The sequence below is a fragment of the Colobus angolensis genome, unplaced genomic scaffold (genome assembly GCF_000951035.1).
Source record: "Colobus angolensis palliatus isolate OR3802 unplaced genomic scaffold, Cang.pa_1.0 Scaffold57, whole genome shotgun sequence".
Taxonomy (NCBI): Eukaryota; Metazoa; Chordata; class Mammalia; order Primates; family Cercopithecidae; genus Colobus; species Colobus angolensis.
The window spans coordinates 12,497,815-12,515,630 of record NW_012119265.1 but is presented as its reverse complement, the minus strand read 5'-3'; the positions used below and the strand labels follow the sequence as shown (position 1 = coordinate 12,515,630).

The 17,816-nt window shown below is 39.0% G+C and overlaps 1 protein-coding gene across 2 annotated transcripts in view; it reads right to left on the bottom strand.

The window, feature by feature from the left end:
• The window catches only part of SYNE2 (spectrin repeat containing, nuclear envelope 2), a 396,555-nt gene that overhangs the window by 281,146 nt on the left and 97,593 nt on the right, over nucleotides 1-17,816 (bottom strand). For both annotated transcript variants that reach the window (XM_011961973.1, XM_011961974.1), the window contains exons 7-10: nucleotides 14,770-14,951; nucleotides 9,555-9,751; nucleotides 3,213-3,313; nucleotides 766-867 (exon numbers count right to left, since the gene is read on the bottom strand). In XM_011961973.1, coding sequence (XP_011817363.1) covers nucleotides 766-867; nucleotides 3,213-3,313; nucleotides 9,555-9,751; nucleotides 14,770-14,951 — 582 coding nt within the window. The remainder of the gene's footprint in view (nucleotides 1-765; nucleotides 868-3,212; nucleotides 3,314-9,554; nucleotides 9,752-14,769; nucleotides 14,952-17,816) is intronic.

The following is a 17,816-nucleotide window of genomic DNA, read 5'->3' as shown; positions in this document are numbered from 1 at the left end:
GGTGGATCACCTGAGGTCAGGAGTTCGAGACTAGCCTGACCAACATGGAGAAACCCCGTCTCTACTAAAAATACAAAATTAGCTGGGTGTGGTGGTGCGCCTGTAACCCCAGCTACTTGGGAGACTGAAGCAGGAGAATTGCTTGAACCCGGGAGGCAGAGGTTGTGGTGAGCCGAGATCACGCCACTGCATTCCAGCCTGGGCAACAAGAGCGAAACTCTGTCTCAAAAAATAAAAATAAAAATAAAATAAAAAGCATGTTCTGCTTTAAACCAGGGACTGGAAAACTTTTACTGTAAGGGGCAAGACAGTAAATATCTCAGGCTTTAAGAGCCATATGGTCTCTATCACGACTACTCAACTCTGGGGTTATAGTGTGAAAGTAGTGACTGGCAATGCTTAAATGGGTGTAGCTCTGTTCCAACAACATTTTATTTACAAAATGGGCCAAACACCTGCTCCAGAACCATGCTGCTCAAAGTACTCCAAAAACGAGCAGAATCAACATCATCTGAGACCTTGTTAGAAATGCAAAAACTCAGGCCCTGCCCCAGAATTACTGAACCAGAATGTGCATTTTAATAGGACTACCCCAGTGAATCACATGCACTTTAGTTTCTGAAGTACAGTGCTAGAATTCAGCCTTAAAACCTTCAGTGAATTTAATATTTAAAATACTTAACCCTGAAAGAGTTTTCTAAAAACATACTTACTGCTCATCCCTTAAAAAGTAAATTACAAACAGCTGTTTAAAATCATACTTACATTATACTTTTTAAAGTAGGTATCATTTTCTGGATCCTTTAGCAACTTCTGTAGTTTTTCCTTTTGCAGAGTTAACCAGACCAGAGCATCTTTCACCTTTCCCTGTATTTTACACACACACAATTAAACTATATTTTAAACAGACTTGGTTTTTTAACAAAAAAATTAACAACTTGAAACAACAGTGAAATAATGCCATCATTACACACCAATGATTCATTATGCCAAAGAGTAATATCACTTGTTCACATAACACCTTAAATTTTAAACCAGATTGGAACTAGCATCTGAACATGACAATGTGCTAAAGAAATGGGCAAGCAATGCACCCCCTCCCCCATTTTGGCTTGGAGAACATTATTCTAAATCATTTCTTTATAGCAGGCATTTCAGAAGACTGCCTTCCAATAAATCGAAATATGGGGTAATTCAAGAGATGTTCACACCCTGCAGAAACACTGACATCAAAAATAACTCAAACACTTTCGAGAGCCTAAAAATAACAGTACCAAAGGTTTTTAGCTATGCTATCATCAAGATATGAACAACAATTACTTTTTCCGTAGATTCCTGCTTAGGTGGTAAGCTTGCTTACATTTGGAAGCCAATTTTACTGCTATAGGACAAAGAAGTTATATCTTATTTCCACCCTTCTTTAACCTTCATTTACTTTGTTTTTTCCGATTAAGCAAAAGTTTTCTAATACTTTTGCACTCAATTTCATGGACAGTTGAATCTTGCATTTTATTTTTTTAATATGAAAATTAATTAGAAAAGAATAGCTCCTCAGCAGGCCAGAAATAAGTGAACTGAATTATAAGCCTGCATCTCAGCTTGAGACTCTCTTCCAGAGTCAGCAACAATCTGGCTTATTGCCTCAAACTTAACAGCTGGAAAAACATAGGCCCAATTTGTCAAATAAAATGCATGTAAACATGTCTGAAAATGCATGCAAACATGTGGTTTAAAACACTTTTTTAAGTAATATTCTCAACCATTTTACTAAATTCACAGCACTCATTTATCATCTTAGAAGAAGAGTAAGAGGTGCTTTTCAGCTCAGCAATTTTTATGAAGTTTCCACCCACACTATTTTGTGTACTCACTGAAAGTAAAGGAGAAAAACTGAATAATCAAATGGCAATCTAATAGTTATGCAAGGCTGGGTGCAGTGGCTCACACCTCCAATCCCAAGCACTTTGGGAGGCCAAGGCAGGCATATCACTTGAGGCCAAGAGTTTCAGACCAGCCTGGCCAACATGGTGAAACCCTGTCTCTACTAAAAATACAAAAATTAGCCAGGTAGGATGGTCCACGCCTGTAATCCCAGCTATCGGGAGTCTGAGGCACGAGAATCATTTGAGCCCGGCAGGCAGAGGTTGCAGTGAGCCAAGATCACGCCACTGCACTCCAGCCTGGATAATAGAGTGAGACTCTGTCTAAACAAACAAACAAAAAATAGTAATTCAGGAGCATATCAACAAATAGGGATTAACAATAGAATACAACACTTCCATTTATATGAATCACACAATTTCATTTATATGAAGCTAAAGAATAGACAAACTGGAAATGTGCTAAAATTAGATGATGGTGAAGGTTGCCCAATCATGTAAATACACCAACAACCATTGAAACAAACATATTAAATAGATGAATTTTATGGTATATAAATTATATCTCAATAAAGGTAATAAATATTATAATACATAAAAATTTGATAGGCCAGGCACAGTGGCTCACTCCTATAATCCCAGCACTCTGGGAGGCCAAGATGGGTGGATCACTTGAAGTTAGGAGTTCAAGACCAGCCTGGTCAACATGGTGAAACCCATCTCTAGCAAATATACAAAAATCAGCTGAGTATGGTGGCACGTGCCTGTAATTCCAGCTACTTGGGACGCTGAGGTATGATAATCACTTGAAAGGGAAGACAGATGCTACTGTAAGCCAAGATCGTGCCACTGCACTCCAGCCTGGGCGACAGAGCGAGACTCTGTCTCAAAAAAATAAATAAATAAAAAATTTAAAAAATTGAATATTATAATAAACAAAAGTTTTATATCTTTAGATTTTTAAAAGTTTAACTTCATTTGTCTTATATAGTGCCTATCAAAAAGTTGTTTCAGATAATTCAGTGAAGTTTAATAAATTATCCCTTTGAACCCAAAAAAAAAAAAAAAAGAACATTCAACACTAACCTACAGTAACAGAAATTAGAATGCTGGTTGCCTGGGGTAGGAAGCAGAGACAGAAAAGGTGCCCAGTGGAATATTCTGGGTGCCAGATATGTTTTACATCATGATTGAAGTATGATTTACAGGGGTGTATGCTCATTAAACTGTACATTTAAGTTCTGTATGCAAATTGTATCTTGATTTTAAAAATTAAACCATTAGCAGGATACAACTAAAATGAGCTTGACTTATGCATAAATGAAAACATACCCGAGCCTCCTCTCCAGTCCCAGGTGCATCTTTGGAATACTGCAGAAACTGTGCCACATAGGTCATGATGGACTTTTCATCAGGATCAACAACGTCCACATCTGCAAGATACACCACACTATCAATTAGCTGTTATACATTTGCTATAATGAATATTCAAGAATGGGCTATGCCATAACCTCTGCCATTTGGTTAACAGACTCTGGAAATGCACCAAAGTAGTCACCCAGCCATCCAATCTCGGTTTACTCAGCCTTGCTGCAAGACTGTGCAGTGGCTAAGAGTTTAGATCTATACACAGAGATAGCTGGGGGGTTAAATCCTGGCACTAGTATGTGCACAGTCTCAGTTTTCTAATAATAAAGTGTCACTATGGGGGTATGTCTGAGGGCATAAGTAGTCAGAGAGAATGGAGAGGAGAAAATAAAGCATTCTTCTTTCTAGACACATGGTGCAGAAATTCCTCCGGGAATGCAGGAACATACAGCAATTAGAATGCATTCCTGACACCTTGGTCTTGGCATGTGTGCAGTAAAGCATCTCCAAAAGCATATATTGTATGGAAAGCTTATCTAAGACATTCACAGAGTTTGTTCATTCATTCATAGAACAAGTAAATCTACTGAGAGCCTTCTATGGGCCAGGCTTTGTGCTGCATTAAGAGTCCATGGTGAAATAAGTTTGTAAAATGCTGAATTAAACAACATTTTAAAGACTACAAACTCCTATTTATCTTATTTTTTATTTTATTTTAGACAGGGTCTCTCTATGTTGTCCAGGCTGGTCTCAAACTCCTGGCCTCAAGCAGTCTTCCGACCTCAGCCTCACAAGTAGCTAGCATAAGATACTGTGCCAGGCATATAAATTCTATAAAGTACAGAACTTCTCCAGGCATCTAATAAGTGAAGGAGATCATAAAATCACAAAAAGGGGGATGCAATGTCACAGACAAAATGAACACCTAATTTGGAGGTGTTCCTTGACCTAAACAAGCAATGAAGATTATTTTTTAAAAAAACTTCAGTTTATTTATTAATTAAGTTAAACTTAAAGCAACAAATATTTACAGAGAGCCAATAAATGTGGGTCACAGGCAGGGGCTACAAGGATATGTAAGGTATGGTCCCTGCCTTTGGAGATCTTATGTTTCAACCCTCTACTCATTCAACTAGTAGATGCTAGATGCCTTAAAACATTATCTGCCCCTCAAGGAGTTTAAGGTTAGGAGAAAAACAAGTAACAAACAAACACAACACACCATGCATGCTTTAGTGAACATATTTACTAGGTTCGATGAGTGCTCTAAGTCACCTGAAGTAGAAAATAAATCAATCCATTTGCAAACAATGTAATTCAAGGCAGTAAGCATATAAAAGTTAGCAATAAAAAGCTGAGGGTAGGGTTTCAATATAGGAAGAATTTTTAAGAATTAAGTTATTCTATCTTTAACTGAAAAAGATATAAACATCAAGAGATACATAAAATAATGATACTGGCTTATTTAGATATCGCTTTACAAAAACTTCTCATTATATATGAAGCCACACGTGAAGATTAAATGTGTTAACAATATTATGTCAAAATAGTTCCCTTATTCAAATATGACTAAAGTATTTGGTTTGGATAAATAATCATGATGCATTTCATATTTTTGAGCTATTATTTAAGCCATTTATAATGAATTATGGGCAATTATGCAGAGGAAATTTGTTTTTACTACAGTGTCTTATTTCATTAGTTGCCTGGTTATTCATACATACAAAAATGGAGAAAATATTTTATACTAATAATAAAGATTTGGAGAATCACAACATAAGAAAAGTATTTAAAACAGACAGTCATCAGAAACAGGACAAAAGCATGAGGAAAAATAAAGGAAAAACAAAAGACAATGAAAAGCCAAAAAGAAAAGACAAAAGACAAGGAAAGGGAGAAAAGAAGGTAAAAAAGGAAGGGGGGAAAAAAGATAGGGGTGCCGGGAGCAGTGGCTCAAGCCTGTAATCCCAGCACTTTGGGAGGCCGAGACGGGCGGATCACGAGGTCAGGAGATCGAGACCATCCTGGCTAATATGGTGAAACCCCGTCTCTACTAAAAAATACAAAAAACTAGCCGGGCGAGGTGGCGGGCGCCTGTAGTCCCAGCTACTCGGGAGGCTGAGGCAGGAGAATGGCGTAAACCTGGGGGGCGGAGCTTGCAGTGAGCTGAGATCTGGCCACTGCACTCCAGCCTGGGCGACAGAGCGAGACTCCGTCTCAAAAAAAAAAAAGATAGGGGTAAAAAGTTAACAAAAATTAGTAACAACCAACATGAAGGCAGACCAGTGTCCAAACTATAGAAACACAGCTGTAGGCAGACCGAGCATGGCGGCTTAAGCCTGTAATCCTAGCACTTGGTGAGGCCGAGGCGGCAAATCACCTGAGGTGAGGAGTACTAGACCATCCTGGCCAACAGTGCAAAACCCCCTCTCTACTAAAAATGCGAAAATTAGCCAGGCATGGTGGCACATGCCTATAATCCCAGCTACTCCAGAGGCTGAGGCAGGAGAATTGCTTGAACCCAGGAGGTGAAGGTTGCAGTGAGCCGAGATTGAGCCACTGCACTCCAGCCTGGGAGACAGAGCCAAGACATTCCATCTCTAAATAAATAAATAAATAAATAAATAAATAAATGAATGAATGAATGAATGAATATGGCTGTAAGCTCACATACAAGTTCTAAGTTCACATTAGGCTGTGAGCTTACAAATATCTCCTAAATTCAACTCTTACCAAAACCTGAAGTCCAAAGAGGCTAAATACCAGTAGCAAAGAGCACAGGTAGCACCCAGATCTTGGTTTCTAATACCATTCTCCAATAAAAAGAGCCAGGGCTCCTTGGAGAAATGACTGATCCTAAGACTGGGGCAGGAAATACACAAGATGAGCCTGCAGTGTCTTGTCAGGCCAGAAAGTAAGAAAATGCTCAAAAACAAACAAGCAAACCCCATACTGATGGGGACAAATCAAAGGAGCACAGGAGCCAACTGAAAGAGCTCCTACTGGCCAAAACTTTTGAGTGTAAAGAGGACTTTTTAAAACATTGACCCTTAAAATAAAGTAGTACAAGAAGCCCGTATTGATATAAATAAATGACTGAATAAGTAAGTAAACGGGGGAGAATAGACAAATTTCTGAGCAGAAGAACTTCAAATAATTTACATAGATAATCTGCCATCAAGGAGAGTGAGCGTAACTCTCCCAGGTGTGGGCTATGCAGTGATTTCCCTCCAAAGAGCACAGTATGGAAAGAAGCGGGAGGAAAGAGTAACTTCACCATGAGAGCTCTGATCAGCACTAGCTCAGCCAGGTGAGGCAGTAACTGGGATTACAGGCACACCACCACACCCAGCTAATTTTGTATTTTTAGTAGAGACGAGGTTTCACTATGCTGGCCAGGCTAGATCTTGAACAACTTACCTCGTGATCTGCCCACCTCAGCCTCCCAAAGTGCTGGGATTACAGGCATGAGACACAGCACCCCACTGAAAGTTTATTTAAAAATACAAAAAAAGGCCAGGTGTGGTGGTTCATGTCTGTAATCCTGACACTTCGGGAGGCTGAGGTGGCCCAATGCTTGAAGCCAGGAGTTCGAGACCAGCCTGGACAACATAGTAAAACCCCATCTCTACTAAAAAACACAAAAATTCGCCAGGCACAGTAGCACACACCAGTAGACCCAAATACTCAGAAGGCTGAGGTAAGAGAATCACTTGAACCAAGGAGATGGAGGCTGTGGTGAGGCAAGACCACACCACTGCACGCCAGCTTGGGAGACTGAGTGAGACCCTGTCTCAAAAAAAATAAAAATACAAAAAAATTAGCCGGGCATGGTGGCACACACCTGTAGTCCCAGCTACTCAAGAGGCTGAGGCACAAGAATCACTTGAGCCAAGGAGATGGAGGCTGTGGTGAGCCAAGATCACACCGCTGCCCTCCAGCTTGGGAGACTGAGTGAGACCCTGTCTCAAAAAAAAAAAAAAAAACAAAAACAAAAAATTAGCCAAGCATGGTGGCGCACACCTGTAGTCCTAGCTACTCGGGAGGCTAAAGCACAAGAATCGCTGTAACCCAGGAGGTGGAGGTTGCAGTGAGCCAAGATTGCTGGGCAACAGAGCAAGACTCATTCCAAAAAAAAAAAGGAATGAAGTATTGATACATGCCACAACATAGATAACCTTGGAGATATTTTGCTAAGTTAAAGAAGCCAGTCACAAAGACCGTGTATTGTATAATTCCATATATGTGAAATGTAATTAGAAATGTAATTAGAAAGTACTGGGGCATGAGGGGGGTTGGGGGCAAATGGAGAGTAATTGCTAATGGTCACAGGAGTTCCTTTGGGGATGACAAATATGTTCTAAAATGAACGGTGATGATGACTGAACAATTTTGTGAATACAGTTCTCCTTGGTATCCACGGGAACTGCTTCCAGGACTCATCTCTAGATTGCTTTAAATATCCAATACAATGTAAATGCTATGTAAATAGTTGTTATACAATTGTGTAACATGTATTGTTTAGGGAATAATGACAAGAAAAAAGTCTGTACATGCTCAGGACAAATGCTTTTCTTTTTCCCCAAATATTTTCAATCCATTGTTGGCTGACTCCATGGATATGGAACCCATAGACACGGAGGGCAGGCTGTATACTAGAAACCACTAATTTGTATACTTAAATGGATACATTATATGGTATGTGAATTATCTCTTAGTAGAGCCGCTTAAAATGAAAAAGATTAAGTGACCAATCCACAGTCACCTGGGCAGTGAGTGTGCTGGAACTAGCTGACTCACATCAGCTTAAGAGAGTTGATTGCTAAATGTTCAGAAGTTTTTGTAAGCTGGTTGTGAAAAAATCATCAATAAAAATTAAATCATATAAATGCACAAATTATATTAAAAGCATAGGTAATAAATACTCAAAACTTATCACTTCCCAATTATTGTATTATATTTTACTATTATCTATATGCTCCTGAGGCTATCTGTCTATTGTATCTATGTGACGGAAACAACATATGGTGTGGTACTGAACATCTTTTTCTAATTCTGCGTTTAGTGATTGCACATTGGTAACTTGAAATCAGTCATAACGGTAGCATTTATAACACAGAAGTCTGCAAATGAGGGCTTGACTGTTGTTCTGTTAACTGCTAAAAAAGAGATGAATAAAATGTTAATGATGCAGGTAAATCTTAAAAATATGTTCTGTCTAAAGCTGTTAGTTGCGTTGTGAATAGCATAAAAAGTTGAGAAAATATTCTTCTAGTATTCAATTCAGCAAAGAAGTCATTTATGTCATTGAAGAACAAATGAAGTTCTGATATACCTCTTATTCCACTTATTAACATAAAGGAAATTCTAAACTAACATTCATGTCAGAACTACATTTCTTCAGCAAATACAACCCTAAGTCAATTACAGATGGATACAGAGTTTGGCAAAAATCAACAAAAGCATTTTGGGGCTATATGAAATCTATAAGAAAGCATATCATAAATGTTATAATCATTTATAAAATAATATACATTCCTTAATATCAGTCAAATCTATCATAGTGTAAATGTGTGTATGTTTCCCATTGTTTGGGAGAGTCAGTCACTCAACATTTGTATACACACCCCAGTAACAGAGCTGAGACTAGAATTCATACGTGCTTGACCTAAGCATTTATCATAATTTTCACTAATCTGTATACCTCTATTACGACCTTAATGTTTTTTTTAATAGCTTTGCTTATATTATGAAACTTTACAATCCAAAGTAAAGTGCTTTTGAGAAAGAAGTAAAGTTTTTTAATCTTAATTTTATAAAGTTAAATTATAATTTGATGATGATCTCTGTAAAACTAACCAGTACGCAGGATGTTGTCATTAACAATCCAACACAATTGAGCAGAATCAATGGCCAACCATGTAAGGACAGACGGGAAAGCAGCAGTTTCTATTCTCACAGAGGTTTCAGCTTTAACTCAGAGGGAGTGAGGAGAGACATATAACTAACTTTAATTCAAGACTCAGAGAAACATCTTACAAAAGAGATTTAGAATAGAATAATAGAATCAAGAATTATTCCCAATAACAGCATTGCTGGCTTTCAGCTGTGGCTTCCCCTGTAATTACTGAAGTTAACAAATTGGTAGGAATTGTTTAATCATATAAAATTCAATCAAGAGTTTAAGTTAAGCCCTCCAGGACTACACTAGAATGCTATTATGTTTATTCATGTATAGATACTATTTTGAAATCAACTTCATGCTAAGCCTTAAAGATTGTTTTAAAAACAAAGACGCTTCTTTACCTTCCGGTTCCAGCAATCTGGGGATTTTTAATTCTCGTTCTGCAATTCTGAAGGCCTCTCTCAGATTATCTTTGTTGGATCTCTGCTTCACACTCTTCATGTCAATTAGGTCTGGTCGCAAGGCATGAATGATGGCCAAAAAAGCCATCCCATTTCTCCAACTTGACTTAAAATCTGTCACATTGACAGACTCATAGCTATCATAAAAGGACAAAAACATGATAAATACCATTAAAAATAATGTAACACACCCCTCCACTATATTCAATAGTAATTAAAATTTGTCAAATCAAGTAAATTAGATACATCATGTTAGATAAAATTTTTAATCTTGTGATCAAATTAAAGGAAAATGCCAAGCTTGATGAAACTCAAAATACCACAGAACACTGATTCTCGAAATTTGGTTCCTGAGCCAGCAGCAACAGTATCACCTGGGGTGCAGGTGTTAGAAATGCAAATTGTCAGGCCAAATCCCATACCTACTGAATCAAACTCTGAAGGTGGGCCTGAAATCTGTGCCTTTAAAAAAGCCCTCCAGGAGATAATGATATTCACCCAAGATTGATGCCTTTCATTACCAAATCTGTTGGCTTAAGCCTGCCTTTAAACTTATACATACAGGGAAGGTCCCTAACTAGAGGAAATCACTTTCTTTTTCGGTGGGACAAATTAAATGATACACTGTGTGCAATTAATGGCCTGTAGCTCACTAGATAGATAGACCTTGTCACTCCTCTGCTTAAAACCTATCATGACGGATGAATGGATAAACAAAATGTGGTATATACATGCAATGACTATTATGCATCCTTAAAAAGAAGGGAAATTCTGGCTGGGGGCGTTGGCTCACACTTGCAATCCCAGCACTTTGGGAGGCTGAGGTGGGAGGATCACTTTACACTGAGAGATTGAAGCTGCAGTGAGCTACAATTGCATCACTGCACTCCAGCCTGGGTGACAGAATGAGACTGTCTCAAAAAAAAAAAAAGGAGGGAAGTTCTGACACATGCTACAACCTGAAGGAACCTTAAAAACCATGCTAAGTGAAATAAGCCAGTCACAAAAGGACAAATACCATATGATTCCACTTATATGAGGTATGTAGAGTAGTCAAATTCATTGGGAAGTAGAATGGTGGTTGCCAGAGGCCAGAGGTTGCAGGTGATGGGGAGTTCTAGTTTAACAGGTACAGTTTCACAAAATAAAAAAAGTTCTGGTGACAGAGAGTGGTGATGGTTAGACAACAATATGAATGTAGTTAGTGCCACTGAACTGCACACTTAAAAATGGTCAAAGTGGTGGATTTTAGGTTATGTATATTTTATCACAATAAAATCAATCAATCTATCTATCTATCTATCTATCTATCTATCTATCTATCTATCTATCAATCAACATCATTAGCTAGCTATTGTATTTAGAATAACATCTCTCACCCTGGTCTAGAGACCCTGTGTGATTTGGCCCCTGCCTGCTTTTCTAATCTTTGTATCTCCCCTCTCTTACAGAGTTACAGTCACCAGCCTCGTTCCTGTTTCTCAAAGCCACCCTCCTAGTCACTGTCCTTGGATGCTCCTTCTCATACATCTTCATAAAGCCTCCACTTGAAGAGTCAGTTCAAAGTCTGTCTGCAGCAAAGCCCTGTCTTACCACCTGCACTAAAGGAGACACTCTCCCTGCCCTCAACTTTCTTGACCATATCAAAAGTCCTTCATAATCTGCTTGCCAACTGTAATTATCATATTTCTTCATGATGATTCCTGCTTTCCCCATCAGGATGCAAGCCTTTGAGAGCAAGGGCTTTGCCTTTCTTGTTCACCACTGTAGACTCATTCCCCAAACAATGCCTGGCATATAATCAGGGCTTAAGACACATATTTTTTAAAAAATCACTCCATCACTATTCCGTGCTTCATAAGGGATCAGTGAAAGTTTTGCAAAAGGGTATAGTTGCCTGCAACATTTGGGATATATTCTAGAACAACTATCGTGTCCTTTCATATCCCATAAAAAGCAGGAAGAAATTCAATAGACTATTTTAAGGTATGAATCAAATGATAAAAGCTACTCAGGAAACAGGTCTGCTCCAGATGACCTGGGTTTTCCTGTTTACTTAGGGGAAAAAAGTTTAAAACTATGACTGTAATAAACTACATAGCAGTCAGTGATTTTTGTGTTGTCTAACAAATATGTCTGTGGTATCTACTCTACCCAGAAACTGTTCTAAATGCTTTAAAAAAATTAATTTTTATCATGCATATAACAACCTATGACATATTACTGTTGTTCACATTTTATGGCTGAAAAAATTGGAACACAAAGAGATTAGGTGTTCAAAGTCACCAGTTAGAAAGTACAGGGCACCAGCACTTCAAATCCAGGTACTCTGACTTTAGAACGTGCAAGACTAAGCTAAACTATTAGGTGGGTGCAAAAGTAATTGCAGTTTTTACCATTAAAAGTAATGGCAAATTGTAATGCTATGGCAAAAGTAATGCAATTACTTTTAAGTAATTAAAAGTAATGGCAAAAACCGCAATCACTTTTGCACCAACCTAATAATAACTAAAGGGATGGCGGCTGCAGCTGACAGCAGGGCCAGACCTCAACACCTTGAGTACTGAACCAGCACTGCACTGACTGGCAGGCACTGTACCCAATACTGTGTAGGTCAGCTCTGCACTGAGGAGCCAAAGCCAATACCATAAAGATGCTGCTGCCAGACCTTAGAGAGGGTGGAATTAGGCTCCTGGTTGGCAGAACCTACACTCATTTAGATGTGGAGAATGGGGCCTGATTCATCTGTTTCACAAATGAGAAAATACAACATATTACATACAAAAGAGCCTTACTGAAATAAAACACAAATATTGAAATAATAAAACACAGGATATTGAAATGAAAGTTATATAATACCACCAATGATGGCCAAAACTAGGATAAACCCATGATGAATTACTTAAGAAGAGGTGCTACATTTTAACAAGCTTAGCATAAGCTCTATAGCTGAAAACTAAGAAAGATGGGGAGACGTGAAGAAAAGATAAACTGTGGTAAAATATTTGGGGCTTTGAAAGGACTTTAAGGTTATTTATGCATAAATGAAATAAATCTGAGTAGACACAATAATGCTTTTCACAAATACTGTTTGGGATTTTTAAAATTTAGAAAACTGGAGTAGAGGCCAGGCGCGGTGGCTCAAGCCTGTAATCCCAGCACTTTGGGAGGCCGAGATGGGTGGATCACAAGGTCAGGAGATCGAGACCATCCTGGCTAACATGGTGAAACCCCGTCTCTACTAAAAAATACAAAAAACTAGCCAGGCGAGGTGGCGGGCGCCTGTAGTCCCAGCTACTCGGGAGGCTGAGGCAGGAGAATGGCGTGAACCCGGGAGGCAGAGCTTGCAGTGAGCCAGGATCCGGCCACTACACTCCAGCCTGGGTGACAGAGCGAGACTCCGTCTCAAAAAAAAAAAAGAGAGAAAACTGGAGTACAATTATCTCTAGGAGATTCAAGAAACAGTTCATTTAATATACTTTAAACCTCTATATAAGGTTATGTATGTTTATGGCTGTCATAAAATATAGAGAATGAATGACAACTAAAGAAAAGTAAGGCTAGGCCGGGAACAGTGGTTCACCCCTGTAATCCCAGCACTTTGGGAGGCCGAGGTGGGCAGATCATCTGAGGTCAGGAGTTTGAAACCAGCCTGGGCCAACCTGATGAAACCTCATCTCTACTAAAAATACAAAATCAGCTGGGCATGGTGGTGCACACCTGTAATGCCAGCTACTCGGGAGGCTGAGGCAGGAGAATTGCTTGAACTCAGGAGGTGGAGGTTGCAGTGAGCTGAGATCCTGCCACTGCACTCCAGCCTGGGCGACAAGAGCGAAACTCCCTATCAAAAAAAAGAAAAGTAAGGCTGAAGGCAGAAATTCAGCTCTATCTTGGCCTTTCAACAGGAAGGACTCACTCTGAAGTCCTGCATTTGAAGGGCTTAGCAACATATTTATGACCCTATTTACCTAACAATGCTATGATGTGACAAGAAATGCCCTGTGAACTCTACAATTCTAGTAGAGAGATCTCCTGCATCTACAGTCCTTATTTTTCCTAAGCTCCAGCTCAGACATTGGTTAAAATGGAAAAGTAAATTGTCTCCCAAGAGCAGAAAACATCTTTCTTTCTTTAAAAGAAAAACAAGATATGAGCACTAACTTTCCTTCATTATCCCCAATTTTTAAAAATGCATACCCCAGCCTGGTGTGGTAGCTCACACCTGTAATCCCAGCACTTTCAGAGATGGAGGCAGGTGAATTGCTTGTGCTCAGGAGTTTGAAACCAGCCAGGGCAACATGGCAAAACCCCATCTCTACAAAACATACAAAAATTAGCCAGACATGGTGGTGAGTAGCAGTCCCAGCTACTCAAGAGGCTAAGATGGAAGGATCAATTGAGCCTGGGAGGTCAAGGCTGTAGTGAGCCATCATCGCACCACTGCAGTCCAGCCTGGGTGACAAAGTGACACCCTGTCTCAAAACGTATACTGTCTGGTCTCTGTGCTTCCTAATTGAGCTATGTTCCTAAACTCTGAGGTCTCTTAATATACTCACATACATCTTCAAGAGATAAGTTGTGTGTGTGTGTGTGTGTGTGTGTGTGTGTGTGTATGTGACAGAGTTTCGCTCTTGTTGCCCAGGCTGCAGTGAAATGGCGTGATTTCGGCTCACCACAACCTCCACCTCCCAGGTTCAACCAATTCTCCTGCCTCAGCCTCCCAAGTAGCTGGGATTACAGGCACGTGCCACCATACCAGGCTAATTTTTCATAGAGACGGGGTTTCACCATGTTAGCCAGGCTGACCTCGAACTCCTGACCTCAAATGATCTGCCCGCCTCAGCCTCCCAAAGTGCTGGGATTATAGGAGTGAGCCATTGTGCCTGGCACTTAAATACCACTTTATTTCCATGTAATAATATGCCCTCTAAATACAGCAGGTGGGAATGAGTTAGTTTACCCAGGTGATACTACCTTCCAGCCTTTGAAACCAAACGTGGCTGAGCTCTCGGGCTTCCACATATGGAAGAAGCACTGAGAGGAAGGGGGATAGTGAGAATTTTCATTTTAAGTGAGGGAGGTGTTTGGGTGGTGAGGTGGTGTTGGTTGATACAGTTGCCCTGTGTGTCTCTTAGGATCATAGCAAACTACTTACGTGGCACATTGTTCCTGAGCCCACAAAAGAAGGGCCTTTTTTGCAGACATCTGCCATCTTGCTTGTACTTTGGAGCATTTCTTAGCTGGAGGACTTGAGGTAGGAGAAGAATCAACCACGCTCACATCATCCAGGGAAGGCTGATTATAACTGCAAGGAAGAGTCTGGGCAAGCTTCTCAATCTAAGGAAGGCAAAGTAAGACTTAATGTTTATAAAAGCGTAAGTTACCAGCACTGGGCCAAAATAAGACCTAAAAAGCATCCTATGACAGTCATAGTTTACTCCTGGTGAAATGAATACTGGGCAAATCCTTGAATAACAGCATCTGCCATGGGGGCTGCACTTTTGCTTCCTAAGGTATGACTTGGGTCATTCCTTACACTCACCCAGGCATGCTGCCCCACACTGAGGGATGTCCCTCATCGATGCATCCCCCTGAAGTACTTATGGAGCACTTCACTGTAGCAAGCCTGTCAAACGAATTTAACTGAACCAAATTGAGCTCCTAGTCTAGAGTACCTTGAGAGACTGGATCAAGTGAAATGCATCCATTAAGAACAAATGTACAATCAAAAAAAAGATAGTCAAACACATGGATAAACAAGTCCAGAGGAAACAAATAAAACTGCCATTAAATCTATGAAAAACAATTGCATTAGTAATTTAAGAAATTTAAATATATGCAGCAAAAGGATAGCTTTTACTATATTATACAGGCAAAATAAATGTAAAGGTAATATCCAGCGATCGTCAAAGTATGAGAAACTAGATATTCTTATATTGTTAGTAAATGTACAAATTGGCTCAATTTTTTTGGAGGGCGATGTCAACAACACAATTAATAAACTTGATCTGATTAGCATTGATCCGGTAAGCACTACACCAACATTGCTTTCACAAGCGTACAGAACATTTACTGAAACTGACCATGCTGCACCATAAATCAAGCTGCAGCAATTTTGAAAGACTGAACTCATTCAGAGTATGTTCTCTAACCACACTGAAATTCTAGTCAGCAGCAAAGATATAACAGATAAAATCTCCAAATATTCAGAAATTAAGATAAATAAATATATATATATATACATATATATATATATATATTTTTTTTTTTGAGATGGAGTCCTGCTCTGCCGCCCAGGCTGGAGTGCAGTGGTGCAATCTCGGCTCACTGCAACCTCCGCCTCCCAGGTTCAAGTGATTCTCCTGCCTCAGCCTCCTGAGTAGCTGGGATTACAGGTGCATATCACCACGCCCGGGTAATTTTTGTATTTTTGGTAGAGACAGGGTTTCACCATGTCGGTCAGCTTGGTCTCGAACTCCTGACTTCGTGATCCGCCTACCTCAGCCTCCCAAAGTGCTGGGATTATGGGCACGAGCCACCACACACGGCCTAAGCAATATATTTTTATATGGCCCATGGGTCAAATGAGAAATAGAAATGAAAATTAGAAAATATTTTAAACAGAATAATTAAAACGTTATACTCACAGATTGAAAGATGCAGTATTTTTTAAATGTCAATTTTTTTCTGAAACGTTTTATACATGCCATGTAATCCTAATAAAAATCCCAGCAGGAGTGTGTGTGTGTGTGTGTGAGAATGTGTGTGTGTGTGTGCGTGCACACACACGCGTGAAAACTGACAAGTTATTTATAAAATGTATATAAAAATGCAAAAAGCAAAGAATAATGAAGATTTTCTTAAAGAACAAGTTGGACAACTTACACTATCAGATATCAATACTTACTATGTAGTTACCAAAATTACAAAGTATAGTACTGGTGCAAAGAGAAGTGATGAAAGAAAATATGTCATTTGAAAATAGAGCCTCACATATAGGGCGACTTCATGTCGACTTCACGTGTGAAGGTGACACTACAGCACAGCAGAAACATGGTGAGCTTTTCAATAAAATGTTGAGCCAACTGGATAGCCATATGGAAAAAAGTAAATTTCGATTGTTTTAACACAGCATACAAAATCAGTTCATTCTTGAAAGATTGTAGAGCTAAATACAGAATTTAAAACAATTACATTTTCAGAACTGGGCTGTCCAGTATGACAGTCACTAGGCACATGTGAGATTTAAATTCAAATTAATTGAATAATTCATTTCCTCTGCCACACTAGCCACATCTCAAGTGTTCAATAGCCACAAGTGGCTTGAACCCAGGAGGCAGAGGTTGCTAGTACACTGTTTTGTACAATATAGCTATGGAACAGTTCCATCATTGCAGAAAATCCTATTGGACAAAACTGTTCTAGAAAATAATGTAAGAGAATACCTTCATAGTAAAAAGAGGTCTTTAAAGAATATAACAGGCCAGGCGTGGTGGTTCACAACTGTAATCCCAGCGCTTTGGGAGGCCAAGGCAGGTGGACCACCTGAGTTCAGGAGTTCAAGACCAGCCTGACCAACATGGTGAAACCTCATCTCTACTAAAAACACAAAAATTGGCTACGCCTTGTTGTGTATACCTGTAGTCCCAGATACTCAGGAGGCTGAGGCAGGAGAATCACTTGAACCCAGGAGGTGGACGTTGCAGTGAGCCAAGATTGTGCCACTGCACTCCAGCCTGGGCAACAGAGCAGGACTCCGTCTCAAAAAAAAAAAAAAAAAGGAATATAAAAGTATAAGCCACAAAAGAAGTTGATAAATTCAAACTATATTAAAATTATGAATGCTTCTTCATTAAAAGATTGAAAAAGCAAGCCACAGAGTCAGAATTATTTGCAATTTACATATATTCTACAGAAGACTTTTGTCCACTATATATTGTATTATACTGTAATATATGTTATATTATAGTATGTATAATATATTATAAAATATTATTACAATATTATATATTACAGTATATAATACATACTGGACAAAAGTTATATATTACAGTATATATATTATATATACTGGACAAAAGTTCTTTGTAGAATATATATAATGTATATACTGGAGATCACATATACATATATATGTTTTTATATTATATAAAATATAATACATATATCATGTATTATATAATATATACATTTACATTTTTA